The 22,893-nt window shown below is 37.7% G+C and overlaps 1 protein-coding gene across 2 annotated transcripts in view; it reads left to right on the plus strand.

Moving 5' to 3' along the window:
• The window catches only part of SYNE1 (spectrin repeat containing nuclear envelope protein 1), a 361,050-nt gene that overhangs the window by 155,539 nt on the left and 182,618 nt on the right, over positions 1 to 22,893 (plus strand). For both annotated transcript variants that reach the window (XM_068550708.1, XM_068550709.1), the window contains 12 exons: positions 570 to 746; positions 2,756 to 2,902; positions 5,842 to 5,967; positions 7,291 to 7,467; positions 8,769 to 9,034; positions 10,626 to 12,786; positions 15,851 to 16,188; positions 16,373 to 16,517; positions 17,183 to 17,401; positions 18,334 to 18,593; positions 20,537 to 20,702; positions 21,045 to 21,200. In XM_068550708.1, the coding sequence (XP_068406809.1) occupies positions 570 to 746; positions 2,756 to 2,902; positions 5,842 to 5,967; positions 7,291 to 7,467; positions 8,769 to 9,034; positions 10,626 to 12,786; positions 15,851 to 16,188; positions 16,373 to 16,517; positions 17,183 to 17,401; positions 18,334 to 18,593; positions 20,537 to 20,702; positions 21,045 to 21,200 (4,338 nt within the window). The remainder of the gene's footprint in view (positions 1 to 569; positions 747 to 2,755; positions 2,903 to 5,841; positions 5,968 to 7,290; positions 7,468 to 8,768; positions 9,035 to 10,625; positions 12,787 to 15,850; positions 16,189 to 16,372; positions 16,518 to 17,182; positions 17,402 to 18,333; positions 18,594 to 20,536; positions 20,703 to 21,044; positions 21,201 to 22,893) is intronic.

Consider the following 22,893-nt stretch of genomic DNA (forward strand, 5'->3'; position numbering starts at 1 on the left):
CTGGGCTTATATGTAGTCCCTGCACTATAGCAGGTGCTTAATAAATGGTAAGTGATAAAGGTTATTTTTATTTTTATCAATATAAATATTATTAGATGTAAATTAGATCTTACATAATTTAGACATTCGATTATTACATAAATCAGATATCATATTAGATAAATTAGACGTTAGTAAATTAGATTAAGTTGTAATTAGATTACTTTAGATATAAATTATACCAGAATTATAATTTATAGAGTTGAAAAATGTACTAACATCCTTCTTGCTGGTAATAATACCATGGAGCAGATCTCTAACTGAGATCAGCCTCATGAAATCACTTAAAGGTTACTTCATTATTCGTATGTAACTTAATCCATGAAATTCATTAACTTTTCCCATTGGAGTATCTCTGAAAATATACTTTTTTGTTTCATTTGTTGATATGGTAACCAAGACAAATTGCAAAACTCTTTTAAAAACATTTTAAACAGTGAAATGATTGATCTTAAACTTTCTGTTTGATGGATAGATTATTTAAAGACTAAAAATGGAATGAGAACTCAGTATTTGTTTCATTTTTGTAGGCAATGATGGAAGAAATTGCTGGTTTTGAAGACCGTTTGAACAACCTTAAAATTAAAGGCGACAATTTGATCAGCCAGTGTGCAGACCACCTCCAAGCGAAACTTAAACAAAATGTACACTCTCATCTGCAGGGCACAAAGGATAGTTACTCAGCCATCTGCAGTACAGCCCAGAGGGTGAGTACCACGGGAACATTCTAGAATGATGAAAAATTAAGGAGAAAAGCTGTGCAAACTGGAGGTTTTTAAAAATAGTTTTTGTGCTTCAGTCTTTGGGATCGTTTTGGTGTTTTTCCAGACAGAAAATAAGAGGATAGATTTCATAGTCTCTATGTGAACATAGAACTAACATATCATATATTTGATTGATGTGATGAAGTGGTGAATTTCAGACATGTGGTTTTACTCAATCCCTTTATTCCATGAATTGATTATGAAAAAAATTTTTAATTTTGTTTGTTTTTATTTGCACACCATCAATAATACTTCTTTCTAATTTGCCATTTATTCTATAACATCAAAATAAGTTTATTCTGTAAGTCGCACAATAATTATTTCTTTTTAACTCTGTGCAGCCCAGGTTCTACTCTAATTCGGTATTTTTATGTATTCATATAGAAATTGAGAAAAGAAGTAAGCACCAATTTTGAGGTATACTTCAGTGGGTATCCCTCCAATAAAATGGAATCCTTAGTGTTATAGATATAAGTCTAAGATAAATAAGAATCGCCCTTTTAACAACAATTAAGTAAAATTAGTAGATTACTCTTTATTATTCTGGAATTTATAAATGACACTGAGAAGAGTCCTTCTATTTTTGTTCCTGGGCTATTTAGTAAGAACTGGAGAAATACAAGTGACATGGGGAGAATTATCTGTGTTCATCACGATAATAAAAAAAAATGCTGGGTGACATTAGTTGATCCCTAGACTTGGAAAATCCACCTTCAAAAAGTTAATAAAAAAGAGGGATAAAAGAATCTAACAAATAATTGCAGATGATGACAAAGGGGAAAAGGGGGTGAGACAAGAAAAACAGCAGCATGGAGCTTTCTGGTGAGCTCATTTGTTTGCTCACTCAACAGAGATTTCTTAGCACTGTCTTTGTAGCAGGCTTTTTCTGTGCATAAGGGACACAGCTTAATTTTTTTTTTTTTAATTAGTAAATGTTCGAAAGACAAACATATTTTAAAAAGAAACTTTTAAAAAGTAGATGAAATTCTAAGAACAGAGTCAGAATCTTATAATTAAACTTTGCAAAAATGTTAAAGAAAGCAAAATACCTTTTTTCTTTTTAGTTCTGCTTGGAATGAAAATAAATAAGGGATAGTCCCAATATCAGATAAAAATGATTAATTTAATAGATGACAGAGAAAAGCAGAATTCAATTACTGCTTCTGTTGTCTCAATAAGGAAAGAAAAGCCAGTCTAACCTCAAAGTCTTTTTTTCTTTCTTTTTTTTTTTGATGAAGAGTTTGCTCAGAAAACATCATAGGTATATTTCACCTTGATTTCAAGGAAACATGTAGTAGTTTCTCAACATGTCTTTGTGGATAAAATGGAAATTGCTTGGCTGGTTGAGGATTAATTAATTGAATAGACGCATTAGAAAATGTTTGGGTTATTCTAGATTATTGTTGTCCTGGAATGTAACTTCTAAGATGAAATGAGGGCATCAGACTCTCCCCTCCCCTGTGTTATAATTTAGTTCCAATTTACCCTACCCCTAAAACAGAAGCTTTTCAGTTAGAGAAATATTGGTTGGTTATCTTTTCATGAGCTGGCATTTTATTTTTACTTTTAGTTTCTAGTTTAAATGAAAAGGACAGTATTTATACCATGGGGGAAAGCTGCAAAAACTTTTGATTTATGTTTGACCAATTTACTTCAAAGATTTTATGTATTCTAACACATTTCTAGCGTTACATTAACCCTGCCCACCTTGTCTTTCCATGATCAGGATATTCTGTTGTAATGTGTGGGTTGAGAAGTTATAAACTGGGGCATAGCCCATGTGCTTTGCAACATTTTGGAACATATGCAGACTCCGTAGATATGTGTCTGGTTTTGGGGGGCATGGTGGGGAGAGGGATCCATTTAAAGTGGACTTGTTTCATTTGCTTCCAGTGATCTTTTTAGAGATATAAAACAACTCTCATAACCGCAGCATGATTGTTCTGTCTCAGGTGTACCAGAGTCTGGAACATGAACTTCAGAAGCATGTTAGTCGACAAGACACCCTGCAGCAGTGCCAGGCCTGGCTTTCTGCAGTCCAGCCCGATTTAAAGCCAAGCGCACATCCCCCTCTCAGCAGGGCAGAAGCCGTTAAGCAGGTAGTTTGTGATTGCTGAAAGTTTATGTTACGCTGTGATTCATTCATTCGATGAAAACATGTTAAGTACTTATTATGTGCCAAATTGTGCTGGTTGCTGGAGATATAAAAGTATAAATAAGGTCTGAGCTTGATTCCAGTCAAGTTCACATTCTAACCAGGAAGACGGACGCACAACTGAGGTCAATCTGGTCGAATAAATAGGGCATGGGCACTGTAGCCAAAAGATCGATTCCAGTGCCTGCTCAACGGGGTGACCATGGGTAAATCACTGAATTTCTCTGAGCCTCAGTGTTCTAATAGGTAAAGTGATTATAAGTATGCTTGCTTCTGAAAGTTATGAAGAAATTCAAATGTCGTACCACAGTGTACATGATTTGTAAACAGAAAAGCAAAATTAGCCTCTCCTGCATTTTTTGGCACAAAACGAGGTGCTTATTAAATAATTATTGAATGAATGCTGAATGAAATACTAATTGTTATCACGTGAAAGGAATCTATGGCATATTAATTTGACATCTACATGCTTAAAATGTTGCTGCTGAGACTTCATCAGAATATTTGAGGGATGTTTTTAAATTTTTTGTACTAAGCAACTTTTCTGTGTAGTGCAAAGAATATATTTTAAAGGAATTTAGTTGTAAAGGTTGCTGCCAGATAGGAAGTAATGTAAAAATTCAATTTTTTTTACCTCAAACTGAGAGTAAAATAATATGCTTGTTCATTTAGTCTGCTTAGAGAATATGTGCAGTCAATATGTCCCCCAAAGTATACTTTCTGGCTTAAATGATTTACATTATTGAAGTCATGAAATGGCTCACAGAAGTGCATGTATTACACCTTATAAAAAATAGAATATGGACAAATCAAACATGGCTCTCCTTGAATCAAGAAATGAAGTAAAGATTGTCTGTATTCTGCTTTTTCATTAGACTGTGAGCTTTCTTGGGTCATTCATTGTCTTGTGGCCGTTTGTTTCCAATGTACTTTATTCAGAACAATCCAGACCAAAGCTTGATTCTTCTCCTTTGTTCCCAAAAAAAGAAGTAAAAGGGAGGGGGAAAATAACATTAATCCCAATGACCTTTCGCTAGAACAGGAAATTTCCTACAGCTACCTGCATTAGCTGTGGTTGCAGTAGAATGCTCATCCTTCTTGGGGCCCAGATTCAGTGACTGTATGGTTCACTGTTTTGCCTTCTGCCCCTTCCACACTGCTTCTCAAAATGGGCTGCCGCCTTTTGGAAGCAACAGAGAAGGGAATTAGAGGTATTGGAAACACCTGGACCTCAGTTGTTCTGAAGGGGAAGAGGTTTTTTGTTGTTTCTTTTTGTTTTTGTTTTGCTTTGTTTTGATCAGTCTTTCCTTTGGCAAGTACTGCTTTCATGTAAAGTCGAGCAGGTCCTGGGTCATTAGTTAGCTTGGATGTGTCACTGGAGAATTCCACTACTGACAGGGTGTCAGACTCTGGTCAGGCTTTGATTGGCTGCAGTTGAATTTGGTCAGGGTCCCAGGGTGCATCGTGTATCCCCAGGGCCTCCCACATGGTACATGCTCAATACGGTATGTAATGATAGTATGGTCCTCACTACCATTAGTCAGTGACAGACTGATTTGATTCCATTAAGAATGTCATTTGTTTTCATAAGGCATGATGTGAATTTGGGGGAATGAGAAGAAGTACTATCAGATTTGCCCTTGAAATTGATTTTTAGCAAAAATGTTTCATAACTGTTTTGTCATTGACAATCAACAAGCCGCTCCCAATGCTTTTGGAATCAGGCCAACTGTATACATTTTAAAATAAATCATTATTTTTTTAAAGTAAATATATTTATAAAATAAAAATTCAGATATCTCATTCTCTTCTCATTTCCAAAGGCTGTTTGGGACAGATAACTTTCTCTGAGCCATGGGTACCTGATGGGATGGTTTTGGTTAATGGCTAATGATACTAATTGGAAGTGAAACACCAGTCAGTTTGTGCAATGGATAAAAGTTTAGGTGCTACTTTCGACTTAATGGGAAATAGATCTGTATTTGTTACATTTATGTGAGAATGATGTGTCTAGGCAACCCACACAGCTTAGAGGAAATATACTGAGATGAGTCAAAAAGTTAGGCTCCATTATTAGCTATGATTTTGGAAGATCACCTGCTGTTTCTGTAGATCAACTTTATCCCATACAACTTGCAGTCAATACCTCCTTCCCCATTAATCACAAAGATGGAGTAAGCGAAAGCCACTTCTCACCACCTCTACCACCCATCGCCCTCCGTCAGGCCATCATCACTTCTCATCTAACTCCTGCAGTAGCCTGACAGCTGGGGATGCCAGTTCGGTCCCTGGTTGGGGAACTAGGATCCCACATGCCGCGTGGCAACTAAGCCCATGCGCCACAACTAGAGAGCCTGCGTGCTGCAACTACAGGCTCTGGAGCCTGCACGCCACAACTACAGAAGCCCACGCTCTCTGGAACCCGTGTGCCGCGACTACTGAGCCCGCACACCACAACTAGAGAGAAGCCCGTGCACCGCAGTAAAAGATCCCACGTGCCGCAAAGAAGACCCGATGCAGCCAAAAATAAATAAATAAATATTAAAAAAAAAAAAAAGAAAACCAAACAAGCTAGAATGTGAACAGAGAATCTGGAAAAACTGTGGAAGTTTCTTGGTTGTTCCCCTTTCCCAGACCATACAGGCTAATTAGAGTAAGAAACAGCTGGTGGACAAATGGCTCCCTGCCAGTGTGTTTGGAAAGCTTTCTTTTTAGTAACTAATATATGTCATTTACAACAATGGTGAAAATACTGAGCATAGCAAGGTTATTTTTGAAATGTCAACAACATACCACAAATGGTACAAATATTTGCTATCTAAATATAGCACGCGTCTCTTTCACTCTGACAAGTTTTTTTTTTTTTTTTCTTTGTTTTTTCAGGTCAAACACTTCAGAGCTTTGCAGGAACAGGCAAGGACCTACTTAGATCTCCTTTGCACAATGTGTGACTTGTCAAACTCTTCAGTGAAAACCACAGCAAAAGACATTCAACAAACAGAACAAATGGTAAAAGTTAAAAAATGACGTTGGATATATCTGACTATATTCTCTTGCTTGAATGTTAGAGGTGAAAAAAAATTTCTCCTTGGAGTATTCTTGCTATAATGCTCCTACAAGCATTATAATAAATATGTACTGAATTTCAACTAAGTCACAGAAAAGTAGGCACACTCTAACACTGATGCCACTGAATTGGAAGTGAAATATTTAGTCCCATTGAACTGCTAAACATTCACACCTCTTTCCTCTTCTCTTTTCTCCTCAATTACCATTCTCTCTTCCTCTTTTCCTATTTTTTCACTCATTTTTTTTCTTTTCTCCTTTTCCATTGTTTTCTTTCGGTCATATTTAGCGTGAAAGGGCCTCCTGACCCTTCCTATTAGGATGGCAAACATCTGTCATGACCCTTCTAATTCATTGGCAGTGGCTGAGTGTGGTGTTGAGAAGAATTCTGAAGCTGTATTTGGGCCCTTTGGACAGTGTTGTGATGAGTTAGCAGTACCTGCCTGCAGCAGACAGATGGCGCCACAGAGGCCGTGTGTTTGCTGCTGCTGCCTTAAACTCTGGAACACAACATGTTCGGATTAAAAAAAAAAAAGGCTTGGTTTTGGTATTTAATTGATTAAACATTCCAGAATAGTAAAATGATCTAAAGGAAAAAATAATGAAGAAATTAAGATAATTAAATAATTATAATATAGATATTAAAATAATTGAACTAATGTATGTTTTTTTACTTTTATGTTTTATTACATTACCAAAGCAAGTCTGTATTTAAATCCTTAAGAAAGATGATATAGCTCCTATATTTTTTTTTACAGAAATGATTTATCGAAATAAGTTATATGATTTCAAAAACCAGTGAAGCAGATCTAAACATATATCCAAAATGTTAATAACTCAGTGTTTTATAAGAAGTATCAGCAACTGTGCACTAGAGAACAATATAAGTCTTTTCTAGTTAACCCCAAGACCAAATTGATGATTCAGTCAAACAGATGTATCCACTGAAATGCCCAATGTGAAAAACCATCAGGGCAGCTTCTGACCTAATAAATTGTTAAAACTTCTAGACCTTCACAGCATTGATGGAAATCATATGGCATAAGTCTTAGACATTTGAAGTCTTTAGAAAACCTAAATATAAAATCTGTTTTTCTTGAAGCAAATAAAGAATTCTTTTTGGATTTATCACTCGTTTGTGTGTGTGTGTGTGTGTGTGTGTGTGTGCGCACACGTGTGTTGGCCTGTGTACATGGGCAGGCTCATTCATTGAACATAAATGTTTCTGTCCATTGCTGCTAACTTTTGCCTCTGTGTTTTCTCCAGATTGAACAAAGGCTTGCCCAGGCACAGAACTTAACTCAGGGCTGGGAAGAGATCAAGCACATGAAGGCTGAGCTTTGGATTTACCTCCAGGATGCCAATCAGCAGCTGCAGAATATGAAGAGGAGGCACTCAGAACTGGAGCTAAATATTGCACAGAACATGGTGTCTCAAGTAAAGGTAGGAATTAACGTGTCTCCAGGGGAGCTAGAGGAGACCAGGACGGGTGTATGTCAATCAATCCTTACACATAGTTATTTAAGGAATGAGATAGAACAACTTTCGTTTGGTGCCAGAAAAGTATAGCTCAGAAAGTAAACATACAGGTATTTTCTTGGAGCTCCAGTTGGCCACTTGCATTGAAGGACATTCACTCTGTAGCTTATTTCTGAATAAAGAACTGTGGTTTAGCTAGCAGAACCAGAAGACTCTGCCATTAAACAAACATGAAGCCTTGTTATTCATTAGCTTTTCATCACAATATTGCTAAAGCTGTAGGATTTATCAATTTATTAAATATCTATTTAACATATAAAACATATTAACATACAACTGATTTAAAATGTAATAAAATATTTATATAATTTAAAATATAATAGAAAATTATTATAAGTATATTAACTTGATGGAAGTTGTACCAGATTTTTTATTTTTAAAGAATTCTTTTTTTTAAAAATTAATTTATTTTATTTTTGGCTGCGTTGGGTTTTTGTTGCTGCGTGCGGGCTTTCTCTAGTTGCGGCGAGTGGGGGCTACTCTTTGTTGCAGTGTGCGGGCTTCTCAATGCAGTGGCCTCTCTTGCTGCGGAGCATGGGCTCTAGGTGCGTGGGCTTCAGTAGTTGTGGCACGCGGGCTCAGTAGTTGTGGCTCACGGGCTCTAGAGCGCAGGCTCAGTAGTTGTGGTGCACAGGCTTAGTTGCTCCGTGGCATGTGGGATCTTCCCTGACCAGGGCTCGAACCCGTGTCCCCTGCATTGGCAGGTGAATTCTTAACCACTCCGCCACCAGGGAAGCCCTGTACCAGATTTTTAACAAACCTTAACATTTATTTTTTCTCTGTGACAATCAGCCGTTTTTATTTTCTACTGGGATATTGTTTGCATATGCAGGAAGAAGAATGGAAAGAATATAAATTAGATTTTGTTCTCAAAATCATGAACTTTAAAAATTTTTAGAAAGCTAAGGATGCACTTTAAGATAAAATATTAACTCTTTTCCTTAGTGGCAATAATATTGTTTCACATTTATCAGTTTTTCTTTATACTTTTCAAAGTAACACAAGAAAATACCACAGTACCCTTTGATTCTTAAACACTTGGAAATTTGTTCATAAGGAAGTATGATGATTTTAGATTTTCTCTTTGTCTCTCACTATACAGTCTTCAATTACATAAAGTGTTCAGAGGTATCGTATCTATGCCTCAATCTGTATTCATTTGGGGGGGGGTTATTCAACATTATTTTATTGTTGTTATCCTTTAGGATTTTGTTAAGAAACTACAGTGCAAACAGTCATCAGTGACCACTATTACAGAGAAGGTGGATGAGTTAACCAAGAAGCAGGAGTCTCCTGAACACAAGGAAATAAGTCATTTAAACGACCAGTGGCTGGATCTGTGCCTTCAGTGCAACAATCTGTGCTTGCAAAGGGAAGAGGATTTCCAGAGAACACAAGATTACCACAACTGTATGAATGTCGTCGAAGTGTTCTTAGAAAAATTTACTACAGAATGGGATAACTTAGCCAGGTAACAGCAATTCTCCAGTGGGTCACCAAAATGCTAAGCCAGAAATTTCTTAATTTCTATAAAAATCAAAAATGTCTTTCTTACATTTTAAACATTCATTTTCTATCATTATAAATATTGATAAAACATGATTAAGAATCTGGTGTCATCTGTATCCATAATCATGATTTTCCTTGCTCAGTATTAATTTAAGCAGTGAGTAAAAGGAAAATATTTGAAAATGGCACCATTTCTACCTGTGACCTCAAGAAATATTTCAAAGCTGTTATACTGTGAGTTCAAAGAATATCCCAAGAATATTTCTAGTTTTAATTACCAGTTATGGGACTATCATCTATGATTTCAGGACATGAATCCTTCTTGAATCTATAGTTCCACGGGTTTCTTGTCAATTCTGTAAAGTAACACATTCTATGTAATTCAGTCTAGTTTTGTCTTGTACTTGTGGTATTCTAGAACTTAGTGAACAATCTAAATTCAATTAATGTGTGTCTTATTTGATTTTATAGCAATTAAAACCCCCTTAACTTTTTCTTTGAAAATGATTCCCTCTCTCCCACATACACTGAGTCATCATATGGAAATCTTTCTATGCTCTGATCACTATAATTGTTAAAACCTGTACTTCTTCTGCCCAGATTTATCAATTTGTAGCAATTAAAACTGAAAACATTATTCTAGCTGTAGTTAAATCGTTAAATCATGGGGTTTTTTGTTTTGGGGTGTTTCTTTTTTGGAGGAGGTACACTACTTTCTGATTTGTTTACTTTTTCTTGATGCTCAGCATTTTACTAATCTTTGGGATAAATCCAATATCAGCAAAAGCCCATATTTCTGACGGACAATAGGCACCTCCGTCTGGTTAACCCACAAACACCTCAGATCTAATATGTCCCAAACAGAACTCATCATATGGCCTCCCAACACTCTTCCTCATACTTCAGAACTAATCATTTTGTAAGTGGAAAAGACTCTAAGATGGAATTTTCTCATATGTGTTTTGTAGTCAAAGGGATGAGAATTCTTTGCATTTCACAGTTATTTTGAAAGATTTCTAACGATAAACAGAAAATATCTAAGTTCCACACATGAGCAGCTGTTAGAGCCATTGGTTATTTCTTACACATGGTATAGCATCTAGCACTGGATTGTTTACTGGAGCTTCTTCTCACAGGAAAGCACATAAATCACAGGTCACTTAATTTCTCTAAGTGCCTTTCAAGAATGCAGTAGATCAGTGTTTCTCAATATTTAGTGTTTCCTCAAATCATCAAGGGAACTTGTTAATATGCAGATCCTGCTCAGCTGCTAAGAGTCAGAGGAAGAAGCTAAAAAGTACACGTCAGACGTGATGGGAGGGCAGCCTTAGCTAGAAGAAGTATCTGGGCAACCTATCTTGGTTCAACTTCTGCTATGGAAATATATGGGTCTTACGTTCCATAATAATTATAGCATTTCTGTCGATAAGCCATGAACTGAACCACTCTAAGCTAAGAAAGAAGATGGTGATATGCACTTTAACATGATATGAACAAACACAGATATTAACTAAAGTTAACTTGATTTTATGTCTTTTAATATATACATATAGATCTGATGCAGAGAGCACAGCCATCCACCTGGAAGCTTTGAAGAAGTTGGCAATGTCATTGCAGGAGAGGAAGCAGGCTATTGAAGATCTGAAAGAGCAAAAGCAGAATATGATAGACCATCTGAATGTAGATGACAAAGAATTAGTCAAAGAACAGACGAGTCACCTTGAACAACGCTGGTTTCAGCTTGAGGACCTTGTTGAAAGGAAAATCCAAGTGTCTGTCACCAACCTGGAGGAGTTAAATGTGGTCCGGTCCAGATTTCAGGAGCTGATGGACTGGGCAGAAGAGCAACGACCCAACATTGCTGAGGCTCTTAAGCAGAGCCCCCCGCCTGCCGTGGCTCAGAACCTTCTCATGGATCACCTTGCCATTTGCAGTGAACTGGAGGCCAAACAGATGCTCCTGAAATCACTCCTGAAGGATGCTGATAGGGTGATGGCTGATCTTGGCCTCAATGAGAGGCAGATAATCCAGAAGGTACTCTCTGATGCCCAAAGGCATGTGAATAGTCTCAGCGACTTAGTGGGCCAGAGACGAAAGTACTTAAACAAGGCTTTGTCCGAGAAAACCCAGTTTCTCATGGCAGTGTTCCAGGCGACCAGCCAAATTCAGCAACATGAGCGCAAGATAATGTTCCGTGAACATATCTGCCTGTTACCGGATGACGTGAGCAAACAAGTGAAAACATGCAAGAGCGCACAAGCCAGCCTCAAGACTTACCAAAATGAAGTCACGGGACTTTGGGCCCAGGGTCGCGAATTAATGAAAGGAGTCACAGAGCAGGAAAAGAGCGAGGTGCTGGGGAAGCTTCAGGAATTGCAGAGTGTCTATGACACCGTTTTACAAAAGTGCAGCCATCGGCTACAAGAACTAGAGAAAAATTTGGTTTCTAGGAAGCATTTTAAGGAAGATTTTGATAAAGCTTGTCACTGGCTAAAACAAGCAGATATTGTTACCTTTCCTGAAATCAACCTAATGAATGAGAGTGCTGGGCTGCATACACAACTGGCCAAATACCAACACATTCTGGAACAATCTCCAGAATATGAAAATCTCCTACTTACGCTACAGAGAACTGGACAGGCCATACTGCCGACGCTGAATGAAGTCGATCATTCCTACCTCAACGAAAAGCTGAATGCACTGCCCCTGCAGTTCAATGTAATTGTCGACTTGGCTAAAGACAAGTTCTATAAAGTCCAGGAAGCAATTCTGGCTCGGAAAGAATATGATTCCTTGATCGAGTTGACAACCCAGTCTCTGTGTGAACTCGAAGACCAGTTCTCCAAGGTGAGCCAAGTCCCCAGCGACCTGAGTGTTGAAGAGGCTCTGTGTCTTCAGGATGGTTGTCGAGCTCTTGGGGGAGAGGTGGCAGCCCTAGCACAAGCAGTGGATGAACTGAACCAGAAGAAAGAAAGTTTTCGCAGCACAGGGCAGCCATGGCAACCAGACCAGATGCTGCATCTCGTCACCCTGTACCACAGGCTGAAGCGACAAACAGAACAAAGGGTGAGCTTATTAGAAGACACCACCAGTGCTTATCAAGAGCATGAAAAGATGTGCCACCAGCTAGAGACACAACTAGAGGTTGTGAGAACAGAGCAGGCCAAGGTGAACGAGGAGACGCTTCCTGCAGAGGAGAAGCTCAAAGTGTATCACTCCCTGGCGGGAAGCCTCCAGGATTCAGAAATTCTTCTAAAACGAGTGACCGTGCATCTCGAAGATCTTTTTCCGCATCTTGATCCCTCAGCTTATGAGAAAGCCAAGCATCAGATCCAAGCCTGGCAAGAGGAGTTAAAACTGCTGACTTCCGCCATTGGCGTGACGGTGATGGAGTGTGAGAGCCGCATGGTGCAGAGCAGAGACTTCCAGACGGAGCTGAGCCGCTCCCTGGTCTGGCTGCGGAGCGTGGAGACAGCGCTGAGTGGGCCACTGTGCCTGGACCTGAACCTGCGGGATGTCCAGGAGGAGATCAGAAAGGTCCAAATCCATCAGGAGGAGGTGCAGTCCAGCCTGAGGATAATGAATGCACTGAGTAACAAGGAGAAGGAGAAGTTCACGAGAGCCAAGGAGCTGATCTCTGCCGACCTACAGCGCACACTAGCGGAGCTCTCTGAGCTGGACGGGGCCCTGCAGGAAGCTCTCCGCACCAGACAGGTCGGTACCACAGGGCTTCCCCTTTCTTTTTTCCACTTTGCTTCTTTGTAAATAGGTGTGAGAATTTTCTTTGGTTTTGAATTTTTTGTTTAGAATTGCTTCCTTAAATATTTCTTTTTTGGCTGCTACATGGAATCATCTTCAATTGTGACTTAAAAAGATGCTTTTATTGTTTATGCTCATGGTATTCATTTCATGCGGTTTTCATGTTGACTTGACTTTAGTTTTAATACAGGGACAGCTCAGTTGTCGCTCTCCTTTAGGAGAGATAATAAATGATAGCACTAGTATAATTAATACCACATGTGAGGAATTAATAATAAAATTCATTCATTAGCAATGAATAAGTAGTGATGCTTTTTTAAAAACAATGTGAAACCTGGCATTTCTAAGCTTAGTACTGGATGAAGAGTCTCCAAATGGAGAGAGGCAGGTGGGTGATGCAGTCCTGACCTGATGCTGAGCCAGGCTTTCTTGTGGGGTCTCCCATCAGTTGCCCCATCTCTCCACCCCTTCCTCAGGGAGGAGTGCTTCCTCTTCTCTGGCTTGCCTGAAGCACAACAGAAGCAAGACTAGAATATCCATCATGACTTGTCTTGAAGATAACAAAGAAATGAGAGCATGCCCAGAACTTCCCAGCTTAGCCTCCTAATTGCGGCTTGTTCTGGGGCTCTGTGCATTCAAAACTAAGAGAGATACAACAGTGCCCAGAGGTGTACTTGCTTTAATCCCTTGACCCTTTTCTCCACATCTGTCCCTCTGATTCTATGGGATTTCAACCAGCCGTTTAAGTTAAGGACAGCCTTCCTTAGGATAATATAGTAACTATAGCTTTGGAGTAAAGCACACCTGGATTTTAATCTCAGTTATTTGATCTTGAGCAAATTACTTACGTCCTGTAAGTCTCAGTTTTCTCTGTGGAAGAGGGATAATAATATCTCCCTCTTCAGATTTATATTCTTAGTGCAGGGTCTGATGTAGAGGTCGCCCCCGATGACTCTTAGCTATCATTTAACTTTATTTTTCACATAGATTAAGGTTAACACTAAATCATACAATTTTTTAAAAAACTTAACATGTGGTTAAAATCTTAGTAAACTTCATCATGTAAAATTCTGACTTCTTAAACTAGAGTCTATTTAGTATATTTTTACCTTTTCATGTTGGTTCAGGCCACTGTTAAATTTTTTTCAAAAAATATGTCCCTATAGCTGTAGAGATAGAGATAAGAGTATTTAACCCAGAGTGAAGAATCAAAACAGAAGTTACCTGGAATTTTCATTCTTGAAAAACATCTGTCATGTAAGCTTGCTTCTGTTGATTTGGTGATTTTTGAACCAAAATCTTGAATCTGCTAAGGTGTCCCTACTTCTGCCATCTTGTGATTGGTAGTCTTATTGATTGTCTTGGCCCAAATAACTGAAGGTCACGGTTCTGGTGGCATTTCTAACCTCCACCACTGATTCTTTGCTTTGCCATCCTCATTCTTTCCTCATTAAGTGCTAATCTTACAAGTACTTTCTCTACTACTTCTCTGCATCTTTGCTTGACAGTAATGGCTTGTCTTGTCCAGCCACTGATGGCCAATTAGAGTGTTTCCTTTCCTTCTGGATTTGAATGGACTTCATTGCACAGGGGTCAGCTTTCCAATCTACAACTTTTCTATCATAGTCTCTATGCAAGACTTACAGGCTACTATTTCACTACCAGAAATCACTATTTAGTCTGGTAAATGCCGTTTTGGAAGTTTGGTGTTATTTCACTCCCTTTTTTCCCCTCCAGCTTTATTGAGGGATAATTGACAAAGAAAATGGTAAGATATTTAAAGTGTACAATGTAATGGTTTAATATATGTATACATTGTGAAAGAAGTCCTTCTTCAAGTTAATTAACAAGTTAACACATCCATCACATCACATATTTATCTCTTTTTTTTTTTTTTTTGGTGAAAACATTTAATTTCTACTTTTTAAGCAAATTTCAATTATATGTTACACTGTTGTCAGCTGTAGTCACCAGGTTACACATTAGATCCTCAGAGCTTATTCAACCTAAAACTAAAAGTTTGCACCTTTTTTTTTTTTTTTGGCTGCACCACACAGCTTGTGGGATTTTAGTTCCCCGACCAGGGATTGAACCTGGGCCCTCAGCAGTGAGATCGTGGAATCTTAACCCCTGGACCACCAGGAATTCCCGAAAAGTTTGCACCATTTTACCAACCTCTCTATTTTGTTCACCCTGCAGCCCCTGGCAACCAGTTTTCTACTCTAAGTTTCTATGATTTCAGCTTTTTCTTTTTTTCTTTTTTTTAGAGTCCATATGATATTTGTGAGACCATGTGATATTTGTCTTTTTCTGTCTGGCTTATTTCACTTAGCGTAATATCCTCCAGGTTTGTCCATGTTTTTGGAAATGACAGGATTTCCTTCTTTTTTAAGGCTGAATAATACTCCAGGGTGTGTATTTATTTTTTAATTTATTCATCTGTGGATGGACACTTAGGTTGTCTCCATACCTTGACTATTGTGAATAACACAGCTATGAACATGAGAGTACAGATATCTCTTCCAGATAATGATTTTGTTTTCTTTGGATAAATACCCAGAAGTGAGATTGCTGGGTCATATTGGCAGTTAATTTCTTGAGGAACTTCCATGCTGTTTTCCATAGTGGCTATACCAGTTTACGTTCCTACTGGTATTATTATACTCCTACCTAAATGAGGCATTATTTCACTTTGGTGAATATTCATTCTGCCACATATTAGTAAGCATTATATTTTTTCTTTAAAGAGAGGACATTTCAGAACCATCATAAATTTCTATTCCATCTGTGTCCTTGTTTGTTTATTTTAACTGCAATAATAAAATTATAACAAGAAGAACAGAAGGGAAAGTAAAGGATAATAATGGATTGTACCAAAAAAATTTTACCAGCTTATCAATTCATTTATACACATACATCCATGTGACTGAAGACTGGAAAAGAAATGGAAAGCATAAATTATTTTTGGCAAACACATTGCAAAAGAGAGTTGATTATGTTTGCATTTGCTGTTTTTCAGGCTACCTTGACTCAAATGTATAGCCAGTGTCAAAGGTACTATCAAGTGTTTCAAGCAGCTAATGACTGGCTTGACGAGGCTCACGAAATGTTACAGCTGACAGGCAACGGCCTAGATGTGGAGTGTGCAGAGGAAAGTCTCAAAAACCACATGGAATTTTTTAGTACAGAGGATCAGTTCCACAGCAATCTGGAGGAGCTCCAAGACCTAGTAGCCAACCTGGACCCACTCATCAAGCCAACTGGAAAAGAGGACTTAGCACAGAAAATGGCCTCCCTGGAAGAGAAAAGCCAGGGGACAATACAGGATTCACACGTCCAATTAGATCTCTTGCAGAGGTATTGGAGTTGTTTTGCTCTTTATATTCTAGTGAAATGGATTTTCACATGGAAAATAGGAATATATTAATGATATACATTATCGTTCAGTCTTTTAAGTATCACTAGACATATTGACATCAGAGCTCTGCATAGAGATGTGTGATTTTAAGTTGCTTATTGACGTGTGTTGGATTTTTTCAAGATGTGCAGCTCAATGGCAGGATTACCAGAAAGCAAGGGAAGAGGTTATTGAATTGATGAATGATGCAGAAAAGAAATTGTCTGAGTTTTCTTTATTGAAGACTTCTTCCAGTCATGAAGCAGAAGAAAAATTGTCAGAACACAAGGTTAGTTTTATTGTTTTTTTTAATATTCTTTCATTGTAACTGTAATGGGTCTTTGCAATATGATAGTTCCAGAAACAAGTCAATAAATCTTCATTTCCACCTGGGCTTTTTAAACACAAAAAGGATACATTTAACCACATTTCATAGCAGTTTTAACTTAATTAATGCAGTCACCTTTTCAGGATTCCTGTTAGAAATGCATAGCTAAGTTTAAAAAGACACATTCAGAGCAATTTGCTTCTGATAAGATGTGATACAGTAGATTTCAGTAAATACTTTCTGGTGTAACTTAGATTAATTCAATTAAAATTCAAAAATTAATAACTTGAGTCTCACTCATATCACAGCAATATAAGGTAGAATGTGACATACTTAAATATCAAATTCCATTCACTTATATTTTTGCTAGTTTTTAAAAATGGGAGAATGTCATCTCAAGCAGCATGTGAATGTTTGTTTGTAATAAATAAGTATTCACCTTACCTCTTTAAAAAAGCCAAGCCTAACTCAATTACAAATTAAATGTAAAAGTAAGAATTACCAGAGGAAAATAAACATATGTAGGAACATTTCCTTTTGCAGATAATTTTAGGCTTTACCAAAATCCATAGAGCTTTTGAAAAAAACCATCTCTCCCCTCAACCTCTGTTCCTCTCCCCACTCAGGCTTTAGTGTCAGTAGTTAACTCTTTTCGTGAGAAAATTGTGGCCTTAGAGGGTAAAGCTTCAGAACTGGAAAGAACCGGAAATGGCGCCAGCAAAGCAACCATAAGCGGGTCGATGACGGCTGTCTGGCAGCGCTGGACACGGCTCCGCGCTGTGGCCCAGGACCAGGAGAAGATACTGGAAGATGCAGTGGATGAGTGGAAGAGCTTTAACAATAAGGTAATCTCCATTACTGATGGGCTCAAAGTATTGTTTCCTTGCTGATGAGAATGTATTTTGAAAAGTGGTGTTTTGCTCCTTTCTTTCAAATCGGCCTTATGAAAGTAAAAAGCCTTTTTAAAAAAATCTCTATTTCCATTGACTTGAAAACCAAAATATGAAATAAAATACATATGCAATGTGCAATTTGGTCCCAAGTCTGGGTCCAGTTATTTTAATAGGAAATAAACCAAGTAATCACATTTTGAAAGGAGGACAAGCCCATTTTGCCCCATTTGTGAGGCTCTTAGTGACACTTTCTTTCCTGGCCCTGAAAAAGTGCAAAACACTTTGTCTTTGCCATGAAATAAGCAGGAATTTAACTCATTTTCCAAATCCTGTTTAATATCTTCCCTTTTAAGTAGGGTTCAAGTTTTAAGCCACATCTTCCTTTATGACTCAAAGGCACATATTCATGTTAGCATAAATATTGAAAAGAGTTTTTCTTTTATCTGTTTAGTAAAAGAAAATTTTTTAAAAACACCTTTTTGTATGTTACGAAATGTCTGATTGCCCTATTATTATATTATTATTTTTATTTATTTATTTATTTTTGGCCACGTCATGCAGCATGTGGGATCTTAGTTCCCTAACCAGGGATCGAACCCGTGCCCCCTGCATTGGGAGCACAGAGTCTTAACCATTGGACTGCCAGGGATGTCCCTGCCCTGATGTTATTTTGAGATTAAATCTTAAAACCCAGAATAATAGTGGTGGTCTTTCCTTCCATGTTAAGGAGATTGTTCACATTTTAGTTTCCTGAGATTTAGAGTTGACACCATCATCTTTAACGTGCTCCAGTGCATTAGTGTCAAATTTGGCATTTATGGGAATTGCCCTCTTTTTTTCCGTTTATTTACTTTGAACTTCACAGTATGTACATTTGTCATCAGGTTAAAAAAGCCACTGAAATGATTAATAAGCTGCAAGATAAATTACCTGGAAGTTCAGCAGAGAAAGCCTCCAAAGCAGAACTCTTAATTCTTCTTGAGTATCATGACACATTCATTCTGGAGCTGGAACAGCAACAGTCGGGCTTACGGATGCTGGAGCAGCAAGCACTGAGCATGCTCCGGGATGGGGCCACGCCGTCCCCTGGAGAAGAGCCACCCACTGTGCAGGAAATCACGGCAATGCAGGACCGGTGCCTGAAGTAACTATACACCTGCTCTCATTCTCTGTTTCTAAACTTGGCCATGACCCAAAGGGACAAATGTGGTATTAAGAGTCTGGGGGTGCTCCCCCCAGACCACCTTAAAAATGTGGGGCTCTGTTCCTGTCATCCTTGCTATCTAGTACATATCTAGTCGTATTTAGAAATATAGTAACGAACCAGATGCAATCTCTGCCTTCAGGTAGTTTACAGTCAAGCAGCAGAGGTAGACAACTAAAGATGCCTTTTAGGTGGAGCGTGGGAGGGGCACTAAGGGAAATCAAAGCAGAGGCAACTAATCTAGGAGAGGAGTCAAGGAAGGCTTCTCTTCAGAAGGGGTATTTAAGCTAAAGACTAAGCAGGCTTGAGCCAGCCAGTGAGGTGGAAGGAGAGTTCTGCAAACAGGGGAATAGCAAGTAAGAAAGCGTGGAAGGAAGCATGTCACCTCAGGGAACTCTTGGGTGATGGGGCGATTCATGAGACATAAAGCTTAAAAGGTAAACAGTTGGGGACTTCCCTGGTGGCGCAGTGGTTAAGAATCCTCCTGCCAATGCAGGGGACACGGGTTCGAGCCCTGGTCCAGGAAGATCCCACATGCCACGGAGCAACTAAGCCCGTGAGCCACAACTACTGAGCCCACGTGCCGCAACTACTGAAGCCTGCGTGCCTAGAGCCCATGCTCCGCAACAAGAGAAGCCACCACAATGAAAAGCCTGCGCACCACAACGAAGAGTAGCCCCCGCTCGCTGCAACTAGAGAAAGCCCGTGCAGCAACAAAGACCCAAATGCAGCCAAGAAAATAAATAAATAAATAAATAAATTTATGTTTTAAAAAAAAAAGGTAAAACAGTTGGGAGCTGTTGAGTACTTGGTTTCGATAAATCTTGATAACTCATTGGCTAAACTGGATGACACATAGATTAGAGCAAGGATGATACCAAAGTCCAGGTTAATAATAGTCATTTACTGATAATGAACTTAGAGAAAGTTAATCTTTTATTTATTTATTTATTTATTTATTTATTTATTTATTTATTTATGGCTGTGTTGGGTCTTCGTTGCTACACACAGGTTTTCTCTAGTTGTGGAGAGTGGGGGGCCACTCTTTGTTGCGGTGTGCTTCTCTTGTTGTGGCGCATGGGCTCAGTAGTTGTGGCGCACGGGCTTAGTTTTTCCGCGGCATGTGGGATCTTCCCGGACCAGGGTTTGAACCTGTGTCCCCGGCATTGGCAGGTGGATTCTTAACCATTGCATCACCAGGGAAGTCCCAAAAGTTAATCTTAATGATATGTAACCAGCCTGATTCACTTATGGGGCCAGAGAGGAAACGTCACTATGTAATTTAACTCCTGTATTAACTACTATTACTCATACATATCCTACATTCACCCCGTCACTTGTAGATGAGTTCAGGATAATCCAACTCCACTTATTTAAATTTTTTTAACCAAATTTATGTCAATTCAAATAAAGACTTACAATTTGGATGTTGCACATTATTAATCATAAAATTTCCAAAGTTTGAGTCTTTATTTAAAGACTAGTTTCTAATAGTCACAAATATTCCAGTTACACATTACTTTTAAAGGCTGATGATTCTGCACCATAAGTAGATTTTCAAGGAGGAAATAAATAATCAAACAATCTCCAGGTTACTCTCGACAAAAAAATGTATTGCAGTTTAGTGGCATGAGAGTATGTCAGCTCTCAATTTTCCAAGGGTAAATCATTCACTTCACATGATGTATTTTCTTCTGTTATACTTGAAGTAAACTTAAATGTTACTGAAAATTATCTGGCAGTTTGGGGGAAGTGTCTTTACTTGGAAAAAGATAGGCGGCTTCACTTTTTTAATGTCTGTTTTTGACAATTTGATGTCATGTATTGGGGGGATTCCTTTCGTTTCAGTCCACATCTGCTTTCTCCCTTTATTGTTTCTAAAGCATACAGGAGAAAGTGAAGAAGAATGGAAAGATGGTAAGGCAGGAGCTGAAGGAGCGAGAAGTGGTGGAGACCCAAATCAATTCAGTAAAATCTTGGGTTCAGGAAACGAAGGAGTATTTGGGGAATCCAACAATAGAAATAGATGCTCAACTTGAAGAACTTAAGGTACAAAACTCATTCCCTAGACCCATCATGTTAAAAAATTGTCCTGCTTTTAATCAAATGTATCTGTTTATATTCAATGAAATAATTGAAATAAAAATTTTTAGAAATGTTTTCTGTAAAAGACTTTTAGTATTATTTCATTGGGCTTTCAAAATTTGTTCTGTATAAAGTGGACATGCTTCTTATTGAGACTAAAGAAAATTTTGCTTTTTGTAAATGTGTTTCTCTAATTCCACACTTAATCATATTTTGAGGAACAATGCATAGCCTTGTCTCTGTACCCATAAAAATTAATTTCCTTATCAGGCTCCCAGAAATTTCTTATGTTGATCTTTTCTTCAGATTCTCCTAACAGAAGCCACAAATCACCGACAGAACGTTGAGAAAATGGCTGAAGAACAGAAGAATAAGTATCTTGGTCTATATACTATATTACCTTCTGAACTCTCTCTTCAGCTAGCTGAAGTGGCCTTGGACCTAGGAACTATCCATGATCAGGTAAACCTGCGGTCAAGAAAGAGTACTTTTCCACTCTTTTATAGGCTCAGTACTCTTGTATGAGAGGTCGTGATTTTCACAATGCTGTCTTCATGGAAACAGAGTTTAAAAAAAAAGATCAGTATAAAATAATAATATTAAATTAGAGGTCTTATTCATAGGCAAGAAGCATATGAGAAGATATTAGGGGTGAACAATACTGTCAAACATTAAAGATAATTTATCTGCTTCCAAAAGGAAATTACTCAAAGGAACAAAGATACAGTTCATGTATTCAACAAATATTTATTGAGTATCCAGAGTCTGCCAGGCACTCTTCTTTTGTTGTTTCAGTTCAGCAAGATGTAGTAGGTGAAGATATTTGAAAAAAGGGAAAATCAGAGTTAAAAAAATAAGGTAAAACCAGGAATGAGGTTTCTACCCCAAATGCATGCTAAAGGGTCCCGTATTGTGTCTAGAGGAAGTCCTATCAGTCTAACTCTAACTTCCAAATAACTAAGGAAAGGAATGTGTATAAATTTTAAAACAAATCTTTTTTTTTTTTTTTTAATTTAACAAATTGCTACATAGCCATTCATAGTACTGAATCAGAGGGATATTTCTATCTTAACTCCTCGTAAAGAACATACACTTTCATGTAGGGAAAATAGCTTCAGTAGCATTTGTATGGAAACATAATGGGTTTTAGGACCTTCTTGGTGGCCTAACACTAAAGCAGTTTAGTTAAAACTGGTCTACAGAAGATAAAGGGAGGATAATTCTAAACTATTACATGAAATGGAAAGTAGTATTGCATTGTAGAAACTATAAAACTATAAAATTCATGTAAGTGTGCTGTACCTTTTAGACTCTCCAGTGTATGAGGCAGTGTTTAAAATTTTTCATCAAAGTCTAATTCTACTGCATCATACTATTGACCTAAACCAAAATATTATTTTCTATTTTAAGTATTAAAATATTAATTTTAATACTAATATTTTACAGTATTACTTATTTGGTTTTTCTTCTTAGACATTGGAAGGTCTTCTGGGAAGGATGACTTGGCGAGTTCAGATCTTAAAAAAAGAAGTTCAGATTTCAGGGTTTTTTCCCTCTGGATAAATTTCCCTAGAATAGAGTTATTCACATGCATTCCATTTACGTTAGCGCTCAACTCAAAATAATGAAGTCAAAAAAAGTACTCTTTTAATGGTGTATTTCCTCACTACTAAGGAGATTTGATTTGCTATTTTTATATATTACAAAATAATCAGCACAATAAATCTAGTTAGCATTCAAAACCATACATAGTTATAAAAATATTTTTTCTTGTGTTGAAAACTTTTAACAAGTACTGTCTTAGCAACCTTCAAGTATGCAATATAAGATTGTTAACTATAGTCACCATGCCATACATTACATCTGCATCACTTAAAGAGGTTTTTTTAAGACCTTTCATTTATACAAAGAAAATATTTCTTTACCATCTTCCCTTCAACATTTTATTATAAGCAAAATATCAATGTTATCATATCAAATCAAAACCATTAGAAACTTGTAAATATTAACTGTGATTTTTCATTTTCCTTTCCATTGGACATGTTCTGTGCTTTTTTGTTATACAGAGGTTATTGGAAGTTAGAAAAAGAGTTAACAGATCATTAACAGCTACTTATGAAAAGGTGTACGGACACAAATCTGTGTGCCTCCAATT

Source organism: Eschrichtius robustus, chromosome 9 (assembly GCF_028021215.1).
Source record: "Eschrichtius robustus isolate mEscRob2 chromosome 9, mEscRob2.pri, whole genome shotgun sequence".
Lineage (NCBI taxonomy): Eukaryota > Metazoa > Chordata > Mammalia > Artiodactyla > Eschrichtiidae > Eschrichtius > Eschrichtius robustus.